Below are 20425 nucleotides of genomic sequence, written 5' to 3'. Positions count from 1 at the left end.
GAGTCCACAACTCCTCCAAGTTTGGTGTCATCAGCAAACTTGCTCAAAATGCCTTCTATTCCTACATCCAGATCGTTTATAAAAATATTGAAAAGTACCGGCCCTAAAATGGAGCCTTGAGGGACCCCACTGGTGACCGCCCGCCAGCCTGACGCAGCCCCATTCACCATAACCCTTTGGGCCCTGCCCGTTAGCCAATTGCTCACCCATCGTATGATGTTTTTATTTAGCTGTATGCTGGACATTTTGTCCAGTAGGATCCTATGGGAAACCGTGTCAAAAGCCTTGCTGAAGTCCAAAAAAATCACATCAGCTGGTTTCCCTTGGTCCACCATACGGGTGATCTTATCATAAAAGGAAATCAGGTTAGTTAGGCAGGACCTACCCTTCACAAACCCATGCTGGCTGGGACCAATGACTGCTTTGTCCCCCAGGTGCGCCTCAATACGTTCGAGAACCATCTTCTCCATGATTTTACCAGGCACTGACGTGAGACTGACAGGCCTGTAATTGCTAGGGTCTTCTTTCTGACCCTTCTTGAAAATCGGCACAACATTTGCCAGCTTCCAGTCTACCGGGACCTCTCCAGACTCCCAGGATCGTTGAAAAATAATTGAGAGAGGTTCCGCGATGATGTCCGCCAGCTCCTTCAGCACCCGGGGATGAATCCCATCCGGACCCATGGACTTGTAGGGATCCAGGTGGAGTAGCAGATCCCGCACACGTTCAGGGTCGGTCGGGAGTTTGTCATCCCCACCGTCCCGGTCCTCCAGCTCGGGGCACCCTGGGTCCCGAAGCCCATCATCGGCATTGAAGACAGAGGCAAAGAAGGCGTTAAGCGTCTCTGCTTTGCCTATGTCATCGTCTGTGAGAAGACCTTCCCTGTCAAGGAGCGGCCCTATGTATTCTTTAGTTCTCCTTTTTCCATTCACATATCTAAAAAAACCCTTTTTATTTTCTCTCACAGACACAGCCAGCTTCAACTCTAGGTGTGCTTTAGCCACACGAATTTTCTTCCTACAGACACGAGCAGCATCCCTGTATTCTTTCCATGTCACCCGGCCCTCCTTCCAGTAGCGAAACACTCTCTGTTTCCGCCTAATCTCCATTAGAATGTTCCTGGTCAGCCACGCCGGCCTCCTGCCCCGCCTGCCTGACTTGCGATATTTAGGAATCGCCTGATCTTGTGCTTCTAGGAGGCATCGCTTAAAGAGTGACCAGCACTGGTGGACATCAAGGCCTTCAAGAGCAGCTTCCCAGGGGACCTTGCTGACTAGTTCCCCGAGCAGCCTGAAGTCCGCCTTCCCCATATCTAGGGATGAGGTTTTGGTGGCACTTTTCCTTCTGTCACCGTAAATTTTGAACTCAACCACTTCATGGTCGCTATGACCGAGGCGGCCACCAATCACCACATCTCCCACCAGACCCTCTCTGTTTTCTAGCAACAGGTCTAGGAGGGCACCTTTCCTAGTTGGCTCCGTTAGCACCTGCACCAAAAAGTTATCATCTAGGTGCTTCATGAACCTCCTGGACTTGCTCGTGTCAGCCGTGTGGCACTCCCAGTTAACGTCTGGCAAGTTGAAGTCCCCCATAAGGACAAGGGGAGTTAATCTTGAGGCCTCTCTTAGTTCTGTAAAGAATAAGTTATCGGCGCTATCGTCCTGGCCAGGCGGTCTGTAATAGACTCCCACAACGACATCCCCTTTATTCGTTCGTCCCTTGATCCTTACCCAGAGGCTCTCAACTTTGCCATCGCCGACCTGAAGTTCCACACAGTCCAGCCCCTGCTTCACATACATCGCCACCCCACCACCTCGCCTACCCTGCCTGTCCCTCCTGAAGAGCCTGTAACCGTCTATCGCAACACCCCAGTCACAGGACTCATCCCACCAGGTTTCGCTTATGCCGATGATGTCGTAGTTGCGGGACTGGGCCAGGACTTCTAGCTCATCCATTTTATTCCTCATACTGCGTGCGTTTGTGTAGAAGCATTTCAGGTGCGTCTCCTTACACTCAGCACCTTGTGGATCGAACCGAAGGACCTCACTGGCACACAGCCCCTCTGATTCTAGCGTACCATCCCTTAGGTCAAGAGAAACCAATGAACTGTTTATGGATTGACGTACGAGCCACGTCTCGTCAGAACTTGATCTAAAAAATAGTATGTGATGGAATGTAAACGTAACAAATTCCTGTTGGCTTCAGCATTTTACCAGGATATTTCATTTGCCAGAATGTGGAGAGCCATTTTAAGCTGTCAGCAACCAACTGGAAAAATCAAACACACATCAGTTGAGAATATACTGCTCTGAGACTGGTTCATTCCCTACTGGTTATAAATTGTTTAACTTTTTTGATGGATCTGTTTGAATATGCTTGTCCAGAGGGAAATAAAGGAATTGGAAACTGGAGGTTCCTCTACAGTTTCCATTTAATCTGTTTGTTATAATTAAAGAGAGATAAAATAGACATGAGTTCTGTTCACAATTGACACTCAAGACTATGATCATAGAGCTCTTAATCATGACAACATCTCAAATTGAGATACCAAGGTGGGGCGCTGACATAGCACTATGTGTCCATGAGGAAAAGTAAAAGCAAGCAAAGAGAATGCATCGTAATTATTTGCTATGAAAACAGAAGGCTCCTGTATTACAACCATCAGTCCTCAGAACACAACTTCCTTTCTTTTTTTTCTTTCTGTTGCCTAATGTAAAATAGTATAAAATGCTGCTGTTGCGATAGGTAGTCAGATAGTCATTCTGCAGAGGCATGAACAGCTCTACAGAGAGCTAGGTAGAGAAGAAAGAACTGCTTGATAATGTTTGCATTCAACTGTTATTTGCAATGGACTGTGGAAAGCATTTGAAGCAATATGCATAGGCTTCAGCTATCTCTCTTTGCCAGGCCATCAGTTGAAGGAGGAGGTGGTGTGTATTGTTAAAGTGGAAATGAACTGCAGTTGATAATGGTAGTTGAGTGCTTATTCTTTTTTTTGTGTTCTGCGCTTCAGGTTCTATTCTCACAGTGAGGGACATGAACCAACTCTTCTTCTCATCAAGACCACAGCAAAGGAGGTGAGTGAGGTAAAACACAACTGATGAAATTAGGTTTTAGTCAATTGTGCAAGGTTATTGCAACACAGAACAGTTTATAATGAAATGGAGAGGCAAAGGACGTGGTATTGCTTTTTGTTTGTTTTTAAACGGTGCATGCTTTAATTTTTCCCACTTCCTGGTTATGGGACTATAAATTCTTGGTTAAGTCTTGCACCCTAGGTCTCAGTCAGTTATTCTAAGTAATGCGGGATGAGGTACTACAGTAACTCACTGAGATCTCAGACTCAGTTACAGAATCTGAAGGAGTGGCTGCAGAGGTGTGTTCAACTCATGGTTCATATGGGATATATTCATTTTTTCAGGATATGAGGAGAGAAAGTAGCAGCTTTTAAATGCTATGAATAATACCAGACTAAGATGATCAGAGGGCTGGAGCACCTCTTCTGTGAAGAAAGGCTGAGAGAGCCAGGGATGCTCAGCCTGGAGAAGAGAAGGTTTCAGGGGGACCTCGTTGCAGCCTTTCAATACTTAAAGGGCTCTTATAAAGAGGATGGAGAAGGACTCTTGGGTATATGATGATAGGACAAGGGGGAATGCTCTTAAACTAAAAGAGGACAGATTTAGACTAAATGTTAGGAGGAAGTTCTTCACTGCTAGGGCAGTGAGGCACTGAACAGGCTGCCCAGAGCAGCTGTGGGTGCCCCATCCCTGGAGGTGTTCGAGGCCAGGCTGGATGGGGCCTTGGCCAACCTGATCTAGTGGGTGGCATCCCTGCCATGGCAGGGGGTTGGAGTTAGGTGATCTTTAAGGTCCCATCCAACCCCAGCCATTCTACATAATCACAGAATGGCCGAGGTGGGAAGGGACCTCTGAAAGGACCTCCAGTCCAACACCCCTGCCAAGCAGGATCAAATCCAGGCGGGTTTTTAATATCTCTAGAGAAGGAGCCTGCACAGCCTCTCTGGGCAACCTGTCCCAGCACTCTGTCACTCTCCCAGGACAGAAGTGCCCCCTCATATTCAGTCAGAACCTCCTGTGCTTCAGTTCGTTCCCATTGCCTCTTGTCCTGTTGCTGGGCACAACTGAAAAGAGACCGGCTCCATCCTCTTGACACCCTCCCCTCAGATATTTATACACATTGATGACGTTTCCCCTCAGTCTTCTCTTCTGGGCTAAACAGGCCCAGTTTTCTCAGCCACTCCTCTGAGCTTTGTATTGTCAGCAAACTTGCTGAAAACATGATGTGAAAACTAAAGCATTAGCTTTATCTCAAGCTTTAAAAAATTAAGTTAAAAAAAAAATGCATAAAACAAGAAAGCTTCACAGAACCTCAGTGACCACACTCAAGTACCCTGTGTAATGAATGTCTGTTCTCTCATCTACCATGCTGGACTTCTGAATGTTCTGTGTATAATGTCAAGCTATTAATACAGTATGGAGGATTATATTTCTGCTTATGTTCCTGCAGGATAACTACCCATTAAAAATCTCCTGTTCTACTCTTTTTCACATCTACCTAATGCTACAGGTTATTCTGTAGTTCTGTATACTGTTCCTGGCAGTGCCAGACTTACTGACGTGCTGATGGCTTATATGATCCCCATTATATCTAAAGGGAAGAAGGAAAGTACATAAGGTGTTATTTTGCTTCTTGTCTTGGAGTACGTTACAAAGCCTAGCTTTAAGTGATGCTGTTCTCATAGTACAGTTAGTTTCTTACTCCTAAAAAAAAAAAAAAGGCTCACACAGTTCAAACAAAAAAAGGAGAGAAGTGGCAGGTCTTTTGGTTGGCGTTTTTTTTTTTGTATGTTTGCTTTTGCCAAGGGACACGTTATTTTTATTCCAATCTTTCTTTGCATTTTGGAAAGAGGAAAACTAGTCTGATGTTTTTGCTAGCTCTCATGCATTCCATTATAGCAGATCAAACGGCATTCTAGGCTTTTTGTTTACTTCATGTATGTGCTTTTATCTATATAACAGAATTATTTTTCAATACTTTTGTCGTAGGAGTTGTGTTTGTAATGCTGGTGGAAGGTAAACAGCAAATGTACCTTGAAACGATTCTGTTTAACTGTAGTTCTGGAAACATGCAGTATTGCTTTCATCTCATTCTTAGAGATTCATTGCTTGGTCTGCCTCCACGTGGCAGTGATGCTTGTTGCTGGTAGTGAGAAATTCTTCCAGTGTGAACAAGGGAGTCCGCAGAACTCAGCCTCATAGGGCTGTTTTTCTTTATCAGAAGCTAGCAAGCTCCATGCTGTTCAAATAGGCTAGTTTAGAATTGACCTAACTAGACTGATTTTAACCTGCAGTTTGAAATGGAGAGAGAGAGAGACCAAGACTACTATTTGCCAGCAAAAAAAAAAAAAAATCAGCCAGTGTTACTCATACTGTAACTTGTGGTGATACTGTTGCCTTGGGTGCCAAAATGAAACAGAAATCGGGATTTACAAATCCGGAGTGATTTGTGTTTTGGTAGCTGGGATTATGTTAGAACACTTACTTTTCCTTTTAAGGCCTATGAGATGTAAAATAATTCATGAAACGGTATTTGAAGGGTACTCTGTAGATTAAAGCATTGTAAATCTATATATAAGTACTTGTGCTGTCTTAATCCACTGTTCTAGAAAGTTTTAAAATTAAACTAAATAGAACCTTCAGTTCTGGACTCTGAAATGTTGGTGTCGATTGGTTTAACATGCTCCTTCAATGGAAAACCTCCTGCCCTTGCTCTTTGCGCTAGGTCTGCGGTGCTTACCTGTCAACTGACTGGAGCGAGCGGAGACGAGGTGGGAACAAGCTGAGTTTCTTTGGAACTGGGGAGTGCTTTGTATTTAGGGTGAGTAAAATGTTGTTGCTACACGGCAGTATGGCAAAACACTGTACTGGTATAAGTAACTCGTGCTTTCCTTCCAGCTGAAGAGGCTGGATTACATGCCCTGCTAGTTTCTAAGTCGACTGAGCTCTTAATGTTGAGTGGAAAAAGTTTTACTTCTTGGTTTTGTGGTAAGACGTTTATTTTCCCATGCACAGAGTATTTTCTAACAAGATATATTAAGGTAATATGGGAACCACTGCATCATTTCTTCAATCACTTAAAAAGCAAAAGTATAAAGAAAAATGACATCTGACCTAAAACATAGTTTGGTCCAATCTTCGCTTTGGTGCAGGTAGACTGTAAGGGGCTTGAATGTTGTTTTCTCTGCAGAACTGTCAGCATGGTGAATGTTCATTAATTTAAAGTTCTGCTTTTCTCTTCACCTAAACAGCTGCAACCAGAAGTAGAGCGCTATGAGTGGGTAATCATAAAACACCCAGAACTGGCCACAAGTGGTTCTGAACCAGAAAATCATGTCTCACCAGCTTCCAGCACCCTTTCATCCCGTAGCCTTCCATCAGACCCATCAGATCGCCTTTCTCCTTTCTTATCAGCTCGGCACTTCAACTTGCCTTCCAAAACAGCCTCCATGTTCATGGCTGGCAGCAGTGAATGCATCATTATAGGTAAGTCAGTATGAAAACTCAAGCATATATCCGACCAGTTCTTCCTGTCAGGTTTAGATAAGAGTATCACCTATGTTTACCACATACACATTTCAGTATTGCTACAGTTAGAGAGAAGTGGCCAAAGCCCGATGTCATTACCCAACCAAACTTTCCATGGGAAAACTTAAACGCTGTGCATTTTAGAGTAAGATCTTTGACAGTAAGTCATTGTTTTAAACACAGCCATACCTTCATCCTGCCTAGTGACGAGAAATAGTTCTTGAAGAGGATCTTAGTTTATGCTGAGGCTTTTGAATCACAAGGTAAAGTATAAAACATGTTCATTCTTCTGAAACTTTATTGGATCTGTGATGCTGCTGACTTTGGCAAAAGCCTGCTTAGTAAGGTTGTCACCTAAGGGAGTTTACAAGCAACAGGTACAGCTGTAGTTTTTCTTTTCCCAAAGAGCTTCACTTGGCACTTGTTGAGAGAGCGACTAGTCCAGTGATTTCATCTGTACCATCAAATGTCTGCCAATTTCCCACTTAGCAACACGTGCTGTAATCGACCACAAGTTGGGCTGCTTAAGTATCAGCTAGGCTAGTGGGAACTTAAGTAATTTGTAACTGAATTGGAAATCACTTATATTGACGTATCACAGATAATTGAGAGATCTTTACTGTTCACTATAGGTAGTAATAAGAGAAATACAAGCTTGGGCAGTAGATACATAAAAATGAACAACTCCAGGTGTAGGCAAGGCTTTCAACCCTTTTGATTCTTCAGATGGTTTCTGTAATGATTCTTATATAGTTGCCCTATAAGCAGTAGGGAAATCCTTCTTTTTGTTTTCCTAACACATTTGTTTAAATCTGTTTCACTTTACTGCATCTCTGACTATAAGCTCTGTGAATATTGACATAGATCCATGGATAATCGAAATCCTGTTCACTTTGATGTGTTTTCTCTTGATTAAGAATACCAAGCCAATGCCTATGGATCTTGTTCTCCTCCCAGCTTTGTTTTTGATTGCTAAATTTCTGCAGTTTTTCTTCACTGAGAGAAAATATGCAGTTGATAGCTTTCACGATTCTCCAGCAACGAAAAACAAGCCTTAAAGGCAGGCAGTTGAGTCAGTATTCTTGTTCTTACTGAATTGCATGAATTTAAAAAAAAAAAAAAAAAACTATTCTGATATTGTCATTCAAAAGCTATGCATTTAATCATAGCTGTTATACCTGAAAATAGCAAGTAAATCCCATTTAAAGCTTCCAATACTTAAGTTTTTTTCTTGTATAGCAGTTTCACATCCTAAGAAATGCAAAGACAGCTTTAAATTCGTCCTTGTCTCTTTGCAGGAGGTGGTGATGGCCAGGCTCTTTATCTGGATGCAGACCTGAACCATGGAAGAACCAGCCACTGCAATACTTTCAATAATCAGCCATTGTGTTCTGAAAGCTTCCAGATCTCTGTCTTGGAGGTGTGGGGCTTCAGGGACACCATGAATGGCTGACATGACTATCATTATTCAGACAGTTTTTCAGTTGTCTTAGGATTTCCAGGGCAAATTCTAATGCAGGAACCTCGTTAGAACATAATTACCTGTGGGCACAGTGTTCCTTAATAATTACTAAGCAGTGCACTTGAATGCAGGGCTTAGTTGTTTACTTTTATTTAAGGCAGGTTAAAGTGAAGTGATGTTCCTGATTAACTCCTTAGCTCATTACCTCTCGATACCAGATCTGGCTGGATTCAGGCGTTGATATTAGGTAAAAGTGAAAATGGAATGATTTCAAACCGTCCTAAATGTATACAAGTCAATATCGCAGGACAATTTTGCTGTTCAATGCAATTCCTCAGAGACACTGAGCTGCCTGAGGTGTACTGTAGAGCTGTGTGCCACTGGGAAAAGTGTCTGGCTTGAGCCAGTAATATCAAATGTCCTTTCACAGGAATATTGGAGACCTCAGATTTGACAAAAGGTATACAAAAAAAAGTTCATAAAGGTGTGACAAAAGTTCATAAAATCATTGCCCTGCTGTAAACAGACATTGTGCAGACAAATCATGAGCTATTATCAGTACCATTTCATGAGAAAGTTATGAAAGTCCTTAATTCTCAAAAGAACTGTGATTACTAGTTACCTTCCTCCTTGTACCTGAGCCCTTGATACATTCCAGCTGCATCTGTTTGAGGAGGCTGCCTCTGAAGAAGGCACCCAGACAGGACAATCATATCTCAGAGGCTGGATTCTTGTTTACACTTCTATTCCATATCAGTATAATAATTTCAGTCTGACTTGTGTTTAAGGCAGCTGAAAGCCTGAGATTATGTGCAGTGCTTAGATACTTCCATTTCTTTGTCTTTTGTGAAAGCTGAAATGAAGCTTTAAATCTGAGAATAATTGTGCTGATATCACTAAATGTTTGGGGAATTAAACATTGGCGTGCAGAAGGTTACTGCACTCTCCTGATGTTAAATGGAGGAATGTGGGAGGGGAATCTTCTATGTAACACTGTTCTGGGAGTGAACGAGTTTCCCAGGCGAACTCTAGGTGCCACTGTTTTGCCATATCATGAGTCTTCCCTGTGATGAGATTCTGAACAAGGTAATGTTCTTCTGCCATCTGTGCTTGGGTCAAGGGTGGTTGATGCAAAGAAGTTTTTGCTTATTCCTGAGAATTCAAGTGTGCAGTTCTGTTCTGCAAGCACACCTCACACTCTGTGATATCTGGAGGCAGCTGCTGACTGTCTTTATCTAACACTGCCTGTATGTACTGCAGAGCCTCTCCCACATGAAGCACAAGTACATAAATACCAGTGGATAGTCCAGAGCGTGCCACAGGGTGTTCTCAAAACTTCCACGAGAGATTCACTAGTAAGGTGATTTACTACTGTGGGTGAAATGAAGGGAAAAGAGAAGTGAGTTTCTTTTTCAGCTGTTCAATCTATTGGAGTGGGGAAAATGTTCTTACTACTTAATCTTGAAGTTCATTAAAGGGAAAAACTTAAAAGTTGTAGTGGTAAAATCTCAGCTGGGCTCATCAGAATCATGTTAATACTCAGAGGCCACAGGTCAGTCAGGGTGATGATGTTGGCTTGCTTATCATGTCAGCAATGAAATATGTGTCTTGGTAGATTGTTGCCACTTGTGAAGTCAATGAACAAAATTAGCAAAAATGTGAATTTCTTCTTATGGTGCCATTTTGAATTTTTTCAAAATAACCCCTTGAAATACTATATTGCATATACAAATTTACAACATCTCTTGCACTGAGTATATCTGCTATTAGATTATTTCATACTGCTTGAGAGTAAGCATGGGTCCTCTTTCCCACTTAGCACTCAGTGAGTTGTGCCCAGCCATTCATTCACGTGCTGCTTGCTCTTTTCTGGGTTTACTGTAAGCTTGGTTGAACTGGAAGGGTTGATGTAATCAGTAATACTTAGAGGTATTGATGGGAAGGGGCTTGAACTTCTGGCTTCTTACAAACATAAGCATTGACTGATGCTGCCTTATTACTTCTTTTTCAAAGCTGGCAGTATCATGTTGCACTCAGTAATATCCCACAAACTTCCTCTGACAAAATAAAACACTTGGAAAATGTACCACGTTTGGTAGGATTTCTTGAGTGTAGGTGGGATTTCTTAGCTTTGTCCATATCAACTCCCTTTTCAGCCCGCCTGTGAAGTGCCCTTGCATGAAAATAATAGCATTAATTTTCAACTTGTCAAGTTTTTGGAAATTCCCTGGAGCTGTGTTTTGGCAGGATTTGTGTGACTTCAGTATTACACCCCAAATGAGTAGCTTTTATGTGCAAAATCTCTCCTGCAGCTGGTGGTGGTGATGTGACTTTTCTCCCTCTGTTCTTGCTGGATGCAACCATGTCAGTAAAACCCGAGTGCTGTACCATGTCTTAAGTGAAGCACTGTTCCTTTCCCTGCCCTGTTCTTAGCGCACTGATGTTTGGGTGTTTGAAATCAGAAATTACTCGTAGTGGGTCAGAAATTTGTCATAGCATATTAGTGTGAGAATTCAGGGACTGATGCTAAAAGTCAGTGAGATTCAGACATCTGAGTCTCGAGTCCTTGTCAAAAGTCAGTCAGTTCTAGGACTCCCTTGTATCAAATGAGAACAGCTAATTCGGTACCAAGTGATCCTCCTCCTGCTGCCTGGTGATACTCTTATCAATCTTAAACCATTGCTGCAACGTGTGCTTCTTTAGTCCTTGTAGCCATCTCCTCTTACAGACATCCCGGAACACTGCTGCATTGTTCTGAATTTGAATAACCTAAATAAACAAGAGGCTGCAATAATCTAGCAAGAGGAATTATACAAAGCTGTGTCATCTTCACACATTCCTTTGGTCCAGTAAAAATGAATGTTTCTTTTCAAGTGCAGATCCTCGTGTGTGGTTTTCATTCTTTGCGATACATCTCAGAGGAATAGCCCTGGGACTCGACTTACCAGTAGCAAAGAGGTTTGCTTTTTCTGTATAGTTAATGGTTGTTGCTGACCAAGTGTGTATCAAAGCCAGGTAATTAAGCCAACAGTTTGTATGTTACATGCAAAACTCTGGAGTTGGACTGCAAATAAACTGCTCTTGAAGAAAATGGGACCAGTGGGCACCTTATCACAAGGTTAAAGCTATCTGAAGGTCCCCCAGCTGCAGAGTGTTTTGGTCACGTTCCAACTGACTGTTGGAGTGCCCTCCCTCGTGTTTGCAGTCCTGTTGGCAGCCAAGCACCCGTGGCACTGGATAAACTGTTCAGGGTGAAGCTGGAGAGCTGCAGGCTGAGCATCAGCTTCCACAGTTCTGCAAGAGCAGTTTGCTTTCCCTAGAAGCTGTTTTTGCTTTGTAGTATTCTGCTGAAGGCAGAGAAGACAAGAAACCCCTGACATTAGAAACTTGCATTTGTTTGTAAGTGGCATTGAAGCTGTTGCCAGGCCACAGGAACTGTTTCCAGCTGCTAGGCAGACTGGGCAGCCTTCCTCATGAGACCTTGAAGCTGCGGTTCCTACATTTTGATGCACTTTTCTGATGAATTGCGTTAAGGGGAGAGGAAAGGGGAAACCTTCCCTGTCATTGTCCCGAGTGCTGTATGGAGCTCCTCATAGCTGAGATGAATGTGTGTTACTTGTGTGATGTTTTTGCTTCAGGTGAGCGGGTGTGCTGCTGAACTGCTTTCTGACCCAAGTGCTGGAATTGCTGCCCTGCGTTGATGCTGGTTTTGTTACTGTGAAGAATCCTGCATTGTATTAAAAGGTGTTTGTGGAAGCTACTGGCTCTGTTCTTCAGCAAAGCTGTCTGTGGATTTTTGCTTGTAGACCTCAGAGCAAGCGATATGGTAAAACTGAGAAATAAACCTCTGAGCGTGTGTTCTCTCGTGTGAACTCTTCACAATGATGAAGCCTGGCGCAGTGAACATGCAGTTTGTGACTGGCTTTGGAGCTTTCACAATGCTTCCAGCAGGATCAGGTGCCAGACTGACTGGGGAAAAACAGGTTGGCAAATTGTGGAATGAGCAGCCTTCCCTTGGCTGAGGCTGAAGAGTGTTGTGTCCCAGCCCAGCTCATGTTTAAAATGAAGTTTAGAGGAGTATTCTGTTCCCCAGCAGTTGACTCAGGCCAACCAGTAACTCACAGAAACTCGAGGAGAGTTATAAAGCAGGTATGTTTATTGCAGTGCTGGGCGCAAGGGGGATTGCTCCTCCTGGCTTGCACACCAAGGTTTACTACCAGGGTGCTTATACTGATGGGATATATATGTATTCATTTCATATATACATATTCATTTTGCTTCCCCCTGAGTCTCTTGCATATTCGTTAGGTGCCAGAAGAACCAGTAACATAGGTAGAGTCCTCGGGTTGTCATCCCAGGTACTCTGGTGGTCTTTTGATGAAGGCCAGACGGCCTCGCTGCTAAACTTCTGACTTCTTTCCTCTCATTTTTGACTTTTCCTCTCATTTCTGACTTCTTTCCTCTCATTTACAGACTGCAGCAATCCAAGCCAGTTTTTGCTGGTTCTATCACCTGTGTACATGAAGTCTTCCCTTGTCTTTTAGGGTCGTCCTGTTGATATTCCCTACCTCAGTCCTGTCCTTATGGTTTCACAATATACATCTGTGTTGGCTAAATCTGCAAAATCAGCGTTGGGTGACTTCTCTGGATCTGCTGTAGTTCTACAGTTAACCCCTCAGCATCTGTTTCTCACTCCACCAGCAGCACTGCTCCATCCTTTGCATGTGAACAGTGTCATTGCCTCAGCTACCATCCCGCAGCATCCAGGTCAGCCGTGCTCTCTCCAGAGGCTGCACCTTCCTGCTGACAGCACAGAGCTGACTTAGCAGCCAGCAGGCAGCTGGATCAGGGAATTGATTGTTTAAAACCGGTATTTTTCTCTTGATGGCTTGGTTTGAACCTGGATCTCTTCCCTCCTGGTATCCCTGATAACAGAGCAGTTGCTTTTTGACGTGGTTGAAGAAGTGCTGCTAGTTAGCAGTGCTGATTGGAACAAATTTTCCTGTTGCTCTATGCCAGGTCTTCAGCAGTGCCTTAATCGTTACGGCTTGGGGGAACTCCAGCGACTTATTGGTAGAGTTGGAGGATATCAAGGTATTTTATGAGCAAAGTGTCTCTGCAGACTCCCTGCAGGGGAAAAAAGCTGTTTGAGCTTCAAGTGAAATTCCCCTAAAAGATGGGTTTTAAGTGAAATCACTTGTCAGGTAGGAGTTTTTTTATTTAAAAAAAAAAAAAGAGAGAGAGAGAGAACATGGGGGCCTCCTCTGCTACTGTATGTGGGTGTTTCAAAGAGGAAAGCTGTGCTCTGGGGGGATGCAATGTGGCAAGGAGGGATTGCTGAGCTTGCAGAAACAATTTGGGTTGCTCACTCCAGCTCTCCGTGCTTTGTTGCAAAGAAAGTCTGTGGCCACTAGAGGTTCCCCTGCGACTCACCATGTAGGAAACGCTGCTTCCTTCTCCCTGCCTTACACACGACTAAATTTACAGGCCCGAAGTCACAGAATTTAGTAAATGGAGATTACCAGTCTTTTTTTTTTTTTTTTTTTTTAAATATGCAGGAGCAGGGCAAATGGGTGTGAGGCAGGCATTCTCTGGATAACCATGATTTCCAAAAGTGAGCTTAGCATTAAATACCACAATTCACAACTTTTACAACTCCATTATAGACCTTAAGCTTAACACCAGAAGTGCTCAGTAGAAGGAAAGTGTAACTGAGGGAACTTGAAGCTGAGCAATGTGGGCTCGTGGTTTAAGCTTTGCAGCTGCTTTAACCTGTGCGGCCTTGCACCTGGAAGGGGAGCTGAATGCTTGATGCATCGGATGGTGGGAGCTACTTGTCGTACCTGGAGGGCTTGATGAGGTGGAAGTTGTGGGTGGTAACTCATGGGAAGGGAAGTTTGCATCCCGAAGCTGGAGGAGCCGTGCCTCCTGGCAGGCAAAGGCTGTCCTCTGTCTTGCAGTGGTGCTGCCCTGTGAGAAGAGTGCGATGCCTGCTAGCGCTGCCCTTCTTTGGGTTTTGGATGCACAACTGTAATCATGGCACAGGTATCTGCTTCCTCGGGAGATATTTTGCAGCCAGCTGATGGCACAAGAGCAAAGAGTGAACACAAATAAAAGCTTTGATGCTTTTTAAAGCACCCTGCTGGGTATTTCCATCCCTGCCTTGCTGCTGCCCTCCCCAAGCGCTGCTTTTGGTTGCATTTCCTCTGCGTGAGCAGCGGGGAGGGTGGTTGTGATCTGGCCACTTGGCCGTGGTGGCTGCCTCAGGCTGCTTCCGACTCTGTTTTCAGACCGTGTAATGGGCTGATCAGTGACACTGAACGTGGACTTCAGCTGGGCAATGTTGGAGAGAATTCGGCCTCTGTTTTGTTGCTGTTGTGCAAATGTAGATAAGGCTTCGGGACTGTCCACGCTGTCACAACCTGTTGCATGCTCCCTGCTGCTGACTGGGCTCCAGTTCTGTTTGCTTGGTGATTCACCTCCTTTTTTATGGTTGAGTTTTCCTCCCAAAGGCAGTGGCTGTGCCCTCCATCTGCCATTGACTGACTTTCTGCCTGGTCTTCCAGCCCTTCCATGCTCCCACAGCTGCATGGTGTGAGCAGCCAGCTTGGAAAAACTCTGTGGCAGAGTACAAACCCAGTGTGCCAGCAGCCCTGCCTCATCCCCCCGGCTGCAGAAGTCCCTCTCTGTGCCACAAACAGAAGTCAGAACTTTTGACCTGTGCTTGTCCCAGACCAAGCAGCACCAGTGTGGGCTCCACCGCTCGGCAGAGCAAGCTGGCCACGACTGGCACTGCCTTGCTGGGGGAAGCTGGGGCCCAGTGCTTCTCTTCACGCTGTGAAACCCTGCTGCCCTAAAGGCCTCTGGGTTAATGTGGGGACCTGCTTCTGCCTCCTCACAGCGGGAAGCTCTCTGCTGTGGTGTAGGGATTACCCCAGGTGTTCGGTTCCTTTCAAGAACTGGTGTGGGGGGGCTGCCGTACCAAGCTTGCATCCTGCAGCGGGCTGAGCATGCTGTGTTTTAGGGGCTCTGATTCAAACCCAACATAGACCACCAGCTGAGTTTGGTTGCTCGCTATGAATCTTGCAGAGCAACAGCTCCTCCAGCCTTCTTCAAGGAAGGTTTAGGGCTAAAACTTCCAGCGTTTCTCGTCTGGCAGCTGTTTGCTGGGCTGTGCAGGAGCACACGTCCAGCCCAGCGTTTTGTCCCTTGATCTCCTGCTGCTGAGCTGTGTGTGCTCTGTGGGGACGGCCCTTGGCAATGCGGGGGCAGCTCCTGCCTGTGCCGGCAGCACAAGGCTGGGAGCTGGGGAGCTCGCAGAGAGGCGGTGTCCCAGTGCCCGGAGCTGTGGCAGCCAGCCCATGGCCACAGAGGCCGAGGGGATTTCTGCACAGCCCCTCCTGCCCCCAGGAGCTCTTCCACGTGCTTCCACGTGCAGGGGGTGCGGCACCAGCAGCTGCTGCCTGCCCTCACTGGGGGTACGTGGAGACGACTCTCAGGGGACCCTGGAGGAGGGCAGTGCGGGCGTCCCTGCTGTCCCCATAGCCAGGGCACCGCTGGACCCTTCCCATGGCCCAGGCAAACGGCCACAGCGTGAGGCAGCACAGCTGGACAGCACCGAGCTCACCAGTTAGCTGCCTTCAGGCCCAACCAGAGGAAAACTGCCTTAGCCATCCCAGGGGACAGAAATACTCGTTGACTTACACTCTGCTTCAAAGGATCTGCCTTTTTTTTTTTTTTTTTAACCAGCTGCCATAGCCAACCCAATAAGTTTTGCTGTCTCTTATGTCACTGAGTAATCAGTCATGGCTGCTAAGGTGCAGTGTGGTGTGTTACTTTGGGGTACATAAAGGAAAATTGTTCTTCAAGGAGCTTCGCTTTTACCACGGGATCAGGGTGTGCACCTGGGTCAGTTCCCCATTCAGGGCCTTGCCTCCAGAAGCAGCAGTTTACCTCCAGCACTGCAGGACTCTGCCAGGTTATAATTCTCAGTGGTTTTGAGCGTGCGGGTCTTCTTGGGACAGCTTCCTTTGCTAATGAGCAATGTGATTGTGTGCAGAAATTGCAGAAGTAGAAACCACAGGGGGAATAACTGGCTACCAGAGGCAATTCGATGAACACGAGTTTGACACGCCAGGGGGGAGGTATGGGCAAGTATTGGAGGTTTCCAAAGAAGAATCAAAGCCCCTCTCCTCTTGTGGTGGTTGCCCTGATCACATTTAGTACTCCGACAGTTTTGGAGCTGCTCAAACGAGAAATTCTCTCCAGCTTGCCAGCCTGTGTTTGGGAAGGGAGCTGTGCTGTGCTCTCCTTTGGCAGCAGCCCAGGCCCACGTCCTGGCCATGGGGGCCTCCAGCCAGTGCCTGCTCCCACTCCTGGGCTGCCCCAAGGGGCTGTACATGAAGAAAGAGCATCAGGGACAAGCCAAAGGATAAAAGGAAGGGCAGGGGCTTGGCGTGTAAGTCAGTGTAAACAAGGTCCTTTGGCCTGAATTGCGCCTCATGACTTCTGCTGCGATTCCTCTCTGGTGCAGCCAGAACCTGCTTGCAGGGGCTGGATCTGTGTTTCCTGGTACACAAGGCAAGGGGACGTTCTCGGCAGCATCGGCACTAGCCCGTTCTTGTTCCTGCCCTTACACTTTTTTTTTTTTGAGGCAAAGGATGTGTTTAGGGGCTTAATGTTTAATCTGCAGCCTGCTCTAGCCAAGAGGACTTTCAGAGGTGAAAGGAAGCTGGGAGCTTGCTGCACGAGGCCCTTGTCCTTCCCAGCAGCCGTGCAGAGCTGGCCAGGCCTGAGATCTTGGGAAGTGCCGCGATGTGAAATCTGGGGCTGAGGAATCGTGTGTGCGCCCGGTGTGTGCATCAGCGAGTGTTACTGATTCACAGGAGGCAGCCTGAGCTGGGGGAGCTATTCCTGACCTGCCCCTGTGAGCCCGCCTGGGTCAGCTGAGGGGAAAAACCTCGCTGTGGGGGAAATGGAAAATCTCCCTGCGGAGGAGGAAACCTCCCCGTGCCCAGCTGGGTGCAAGGGGTGCAGCGGGACGGACGAGACCCCGGGAAGGCTGGGGGAGGAAGCACACACAGCTCTGCCTCCCAGCAGCCAGAACGGGGCTGAGATCTCCTCAGCGAAGGGCCTCGGACCGAGGGCAGCCCCTCGTGTTGCTGGGCAGTGCCAGCAGGGACCACCAGGCCCCTCTCCCACCCGGGGCTGAGAGGATGGGCCCAGCGCGGTGCCAGGCTCCTGGTGAAGGCCTTGCAGGCCGATACCAGCACCAGCACCCTGCCCACGGGGCTGAGCTGCTCCCCTGGTGGGTGTCTGAGGGGCTCCAGGCCCACCATGGCCCCACAGGCCTCGCTCCCTGCCTGCCTCCCGTCAGGGGCATTTCCCTCCCTCCCCCAGAAGATACAAAGGAGTCACAAAGCTGGGGTTGTTCCCGCTGGGTTTGATCCCATTTCATAAACCCCGATGCACCTGAAGCCCCACACATCTATTTCAAACATTAATATTGCTGCACAAAATCAGCTGCTTTTATTGCTCTGCATATGCTGTCCTTCAGTTTCTGCACTGCACTCGGGATAAAAAGGGGGGTACAAGGAGGAACTGGGGGTTTCCATGCATGTCCCGTATTTCCACTGAGTCTCCTCTAACTCTTCCCCTTTTCTGGACAGATGTCCCCATGTGATCTTTTGTCATCTGCCTGGCTTTACCCCTCTCATTCACGTTTCCTGAACTTTGCTGTCAGCTGTGTCTCCTTGAAATCGCAGTGGTGGATGCAGCCGTGCTTTTCCTCCCTGAGCAAAGAGCCCAAATTTGATATCTCCCTACAGCTCTAAGGCAAGCTGTGCCTTCTGGACCCACGCTGAAGCATCCCGTGCTGCAGCAGAGGGCTGGGTTTTGGAAACTCTGGCATCAGCCAGAGCCAGAGCTATGGCTTTGGTGACGTTGGTGAGGTGAGCACATCCTGCAGCTCCCCTTGGAGGTACAGGGTCACTTCTACCAAATGTCATTTCTTGGGTGTTTGTCCCTTGAGGGCTCTCACCACCAGTGCTGGCCGCAGCAGGACTCAGCTGCAGCTCTCCCGGCGGTCAGCTAACCCTCCTCCCGCACCCTGACGGCGACTGCGCGGGGTGCTGGAGGAGAGGAACTGCCTGGGAGCAAGATGTGAAACCCAGGAAGCAGAACTCAAAAAAAAAAAAAAGAGGCTTGCCCCCTCCAATTCCCACATCCCCCTCCTCCAAGCTTTGGCACGGTCCCGTGGCCCCTCGGCAGACCCAGTGGCTGCTGGCAGAGCCGTTGGGTGCAGAGCTGCTGGGAGCGAGCCCTCGTGGCCTCAGCCTTGGGTGCTGGCGGTGGCTCCTTCAGCAGAGCAATAAAAAAAAAAAAAAAAGGAAATATTGGGCCAAAAGAGAAATAACAAAACCAAAGGAAAACACTTCTCTGTTTCAGTTTCTCTTTGCTAAACACAAGATAACCGAACGCTGTTTGACTTGGCTCCCTTGCAGCATTTTGTTTGGGTGCTCCAAGCAGCGAGGACACAGCTGGGAAGGCGGCCGGGGAAGCAGGAACACACATCCCTTGCCCAGGGCCTCGGCAGCCAGGTGGGGCTGCAGGGCAGAGCTGGGCAGCAGGAATACCTGTGATACCTGTGTCTCCTAAGAGGGGTTTGGGGTGGCAAAACGAGCCACCTGTGCTGCATTGGACAGAACTGGAGACCGCCCGACACGAGCAGTGCTGCGTAGCTTCCACCAGCAGCTGCAGTGACATGGGGCTGAGCTGTGTTTCCTCAACACACCACCCCCAGGGGCTGAAGGGATGGGAGGAACAACGGTGATTTCCCACCTGCATTCACCCACAGGGCAGCAAAAAATAATCGTGATACAGAAAAGAGAGAAAACAGCTTTTGGCAGGGCAAGAAAGCAGGATGGGGATCAGTTCGTTAGGCCCCAAGTAGAGGGAGGGAATCCCGATGTGCAAACTGCCCCAGCCCCGGCAGACCCCTGGTGGGAGGGGAGCTGTGCCCCCGGGGACATGGGGCGCAGGGAGCAGCCGAGGACGAGCCCGCAGGAGCACCAGCCCCCAGCCCCGTGACTCCACCATGTGATTTTGGTGAGATTTGGGTGAGACACCACGGGAGACGCTGAATCAGGGAACGCCGTGGCTGGGTTTGCCCCCTTCCCAGTGGCCGAGGGTGACGGCCCCGCCACCAGCCCTGCCCTTCCCTTGCTGCTGGCACCGGTTCAGCTCCGTGACCCCTCAGGACCTGTCCCCAGCCCTGGCCGGGCTGCTGTGAGCTGAGCTGGGGGCTCCTGGTGAGCCTGGGGCATTTTTAGGACGTTAGCACTGGATCAGGTGCTGCCTCAGGCAGTGCCTCCCCTTCGTGTCGCCCATGGCCACACCACGTCACCAGGGTGCACGCAGCCAGGGCTGACCTGGGCTTGGCATTGCTAGGCAAAAAAAAATAAATAAAAAATAATAAAAAAAAATAAAAAATAAATAAAAAATGTACAGTTTTATTAAATGTATAGTGCTGGAGCACTGAAACCCAGAGACGTCACCTGAGCCACAAGTGGGGCGCATGGAAGGGGGGTTAAGGAGAGGCAGGAGGGCACCGTCCCGGCCCTCTGCTCCGCAGGGGCAGCCCGCACCCCCCCTCCTGCCCCGTCCCTGCCTTTGGGTGAAATCTCGGCTTCCTGGGGCCCTGCCCGCAGCCTCCTGGGGCTCCCCGCAGCCTGCTGGAGGTGCTGCCAGCGCTGCCCTGGCTGAGGCACCGCGGGGCGCGGTGTTGGTGCAGGAGGCGCAGGGCGGCCCCAGGGCCCCTTTGCTGCCCCCCCCAGCCCCAGCCCAGCGCCCGGGGCCGCGCCGCGCGCCCACGCGGCCTCAGGGACGCGCTCTACGCGCGCTCCCGCGGTCGGGGGCGGGGCCTCCTTTAAGCCCCGCCCCTTATGCTAATGAGCGCTGACTCACGCTGGGACCGAACCAACGCCTGGGGGGGGGGGGGGGAGAGGGAAGGGGGCGCCCAGCGGCGGCCGCGGAGCCCCCGGGCGCTGTGAGGGACGCGGCGGCGGCAGCGCCCCGGGGCCGCCCCGTTCCCGTTCCCGTTGCCGGGGATCGCTGGGGAAGAGCGGAGGGGGGTGGAGGGGGCGGCGGGGCGGCCCCGCGTGGTGCCCGGGTGGTAGCGGCCGGGCGGGGGCGGCGTGAGGGGGGCGGCGCGGCGCCATCTTGTGCTGCGGGGCCGTATTTAGGGCGCGGCGCCCGGCCCCGCCGCGCAGTGCCCACAGCGCCCGGCCCCGCCCCGCCTCTCCCCGCCCCGCCGCGCCTCCGCCATTTTGTGGCCGGCCGCTGCCCGCGGAGGACGGCG

General features: G+C 48.5%; 1 protein-coding gene across 6 annotated transcripts in view; it reads left to right on the top strand.

The window, feature by feature from the left end:
- The window catches only part of TBC1D24 (TBC1 domain family member 24), a 30895-nt gene extending 19950 nt beyond the window's left edge, over window positions 1–10945 (top strand). For all 6 annotated transcript variants that reach the window (XM_027468968.3, XM_027468969.3, XM_027468966.3 and 3 more), the window contains 4 exons: window positions 3014–3077; window positions 5803–5898; window positions 6329–6563; window positions 7904–10945. In XM_027468968.3, the coding sequence (XP_027324769.1) occupies window positions 3014–3077; window positions 5803–5898; window positions 6329–6563; window positions 7904–8058 (550 nt within the window). In that variant the 3' untranslated portion in view covers window positions 8059–10945. The remainder of the gene's footprint in view (window positions 1–3013; window positions 3078–5802; window positions 5899–6328; window positions 6564–7903) is intronic.
- Window positions 10946–20425: the final 9480 nt, after the last annotated feature.

The sequence above is a fragment of the Anas platyrhynchos genome, chromosome 15, assembly GCF_047663525.1.
Source record: "Anas platyrhynchos isolate ZD024472 breed Pekin duck chromosome 15, IASCAAS_PekinDuck_T2T, whole genome shotgun sequence".
Taxonomy (NCBI): domain Eukaryota; kingdom Metazoa; phylum Chordata; class Aves; order Anseriformes; family Anatidae; genus Anas; species Anas platyrhynchos.
Note: the sequence above shows the minus strand (reverse complement) of the source record. Positions and strands in the feature narration are given on the sequence as shown.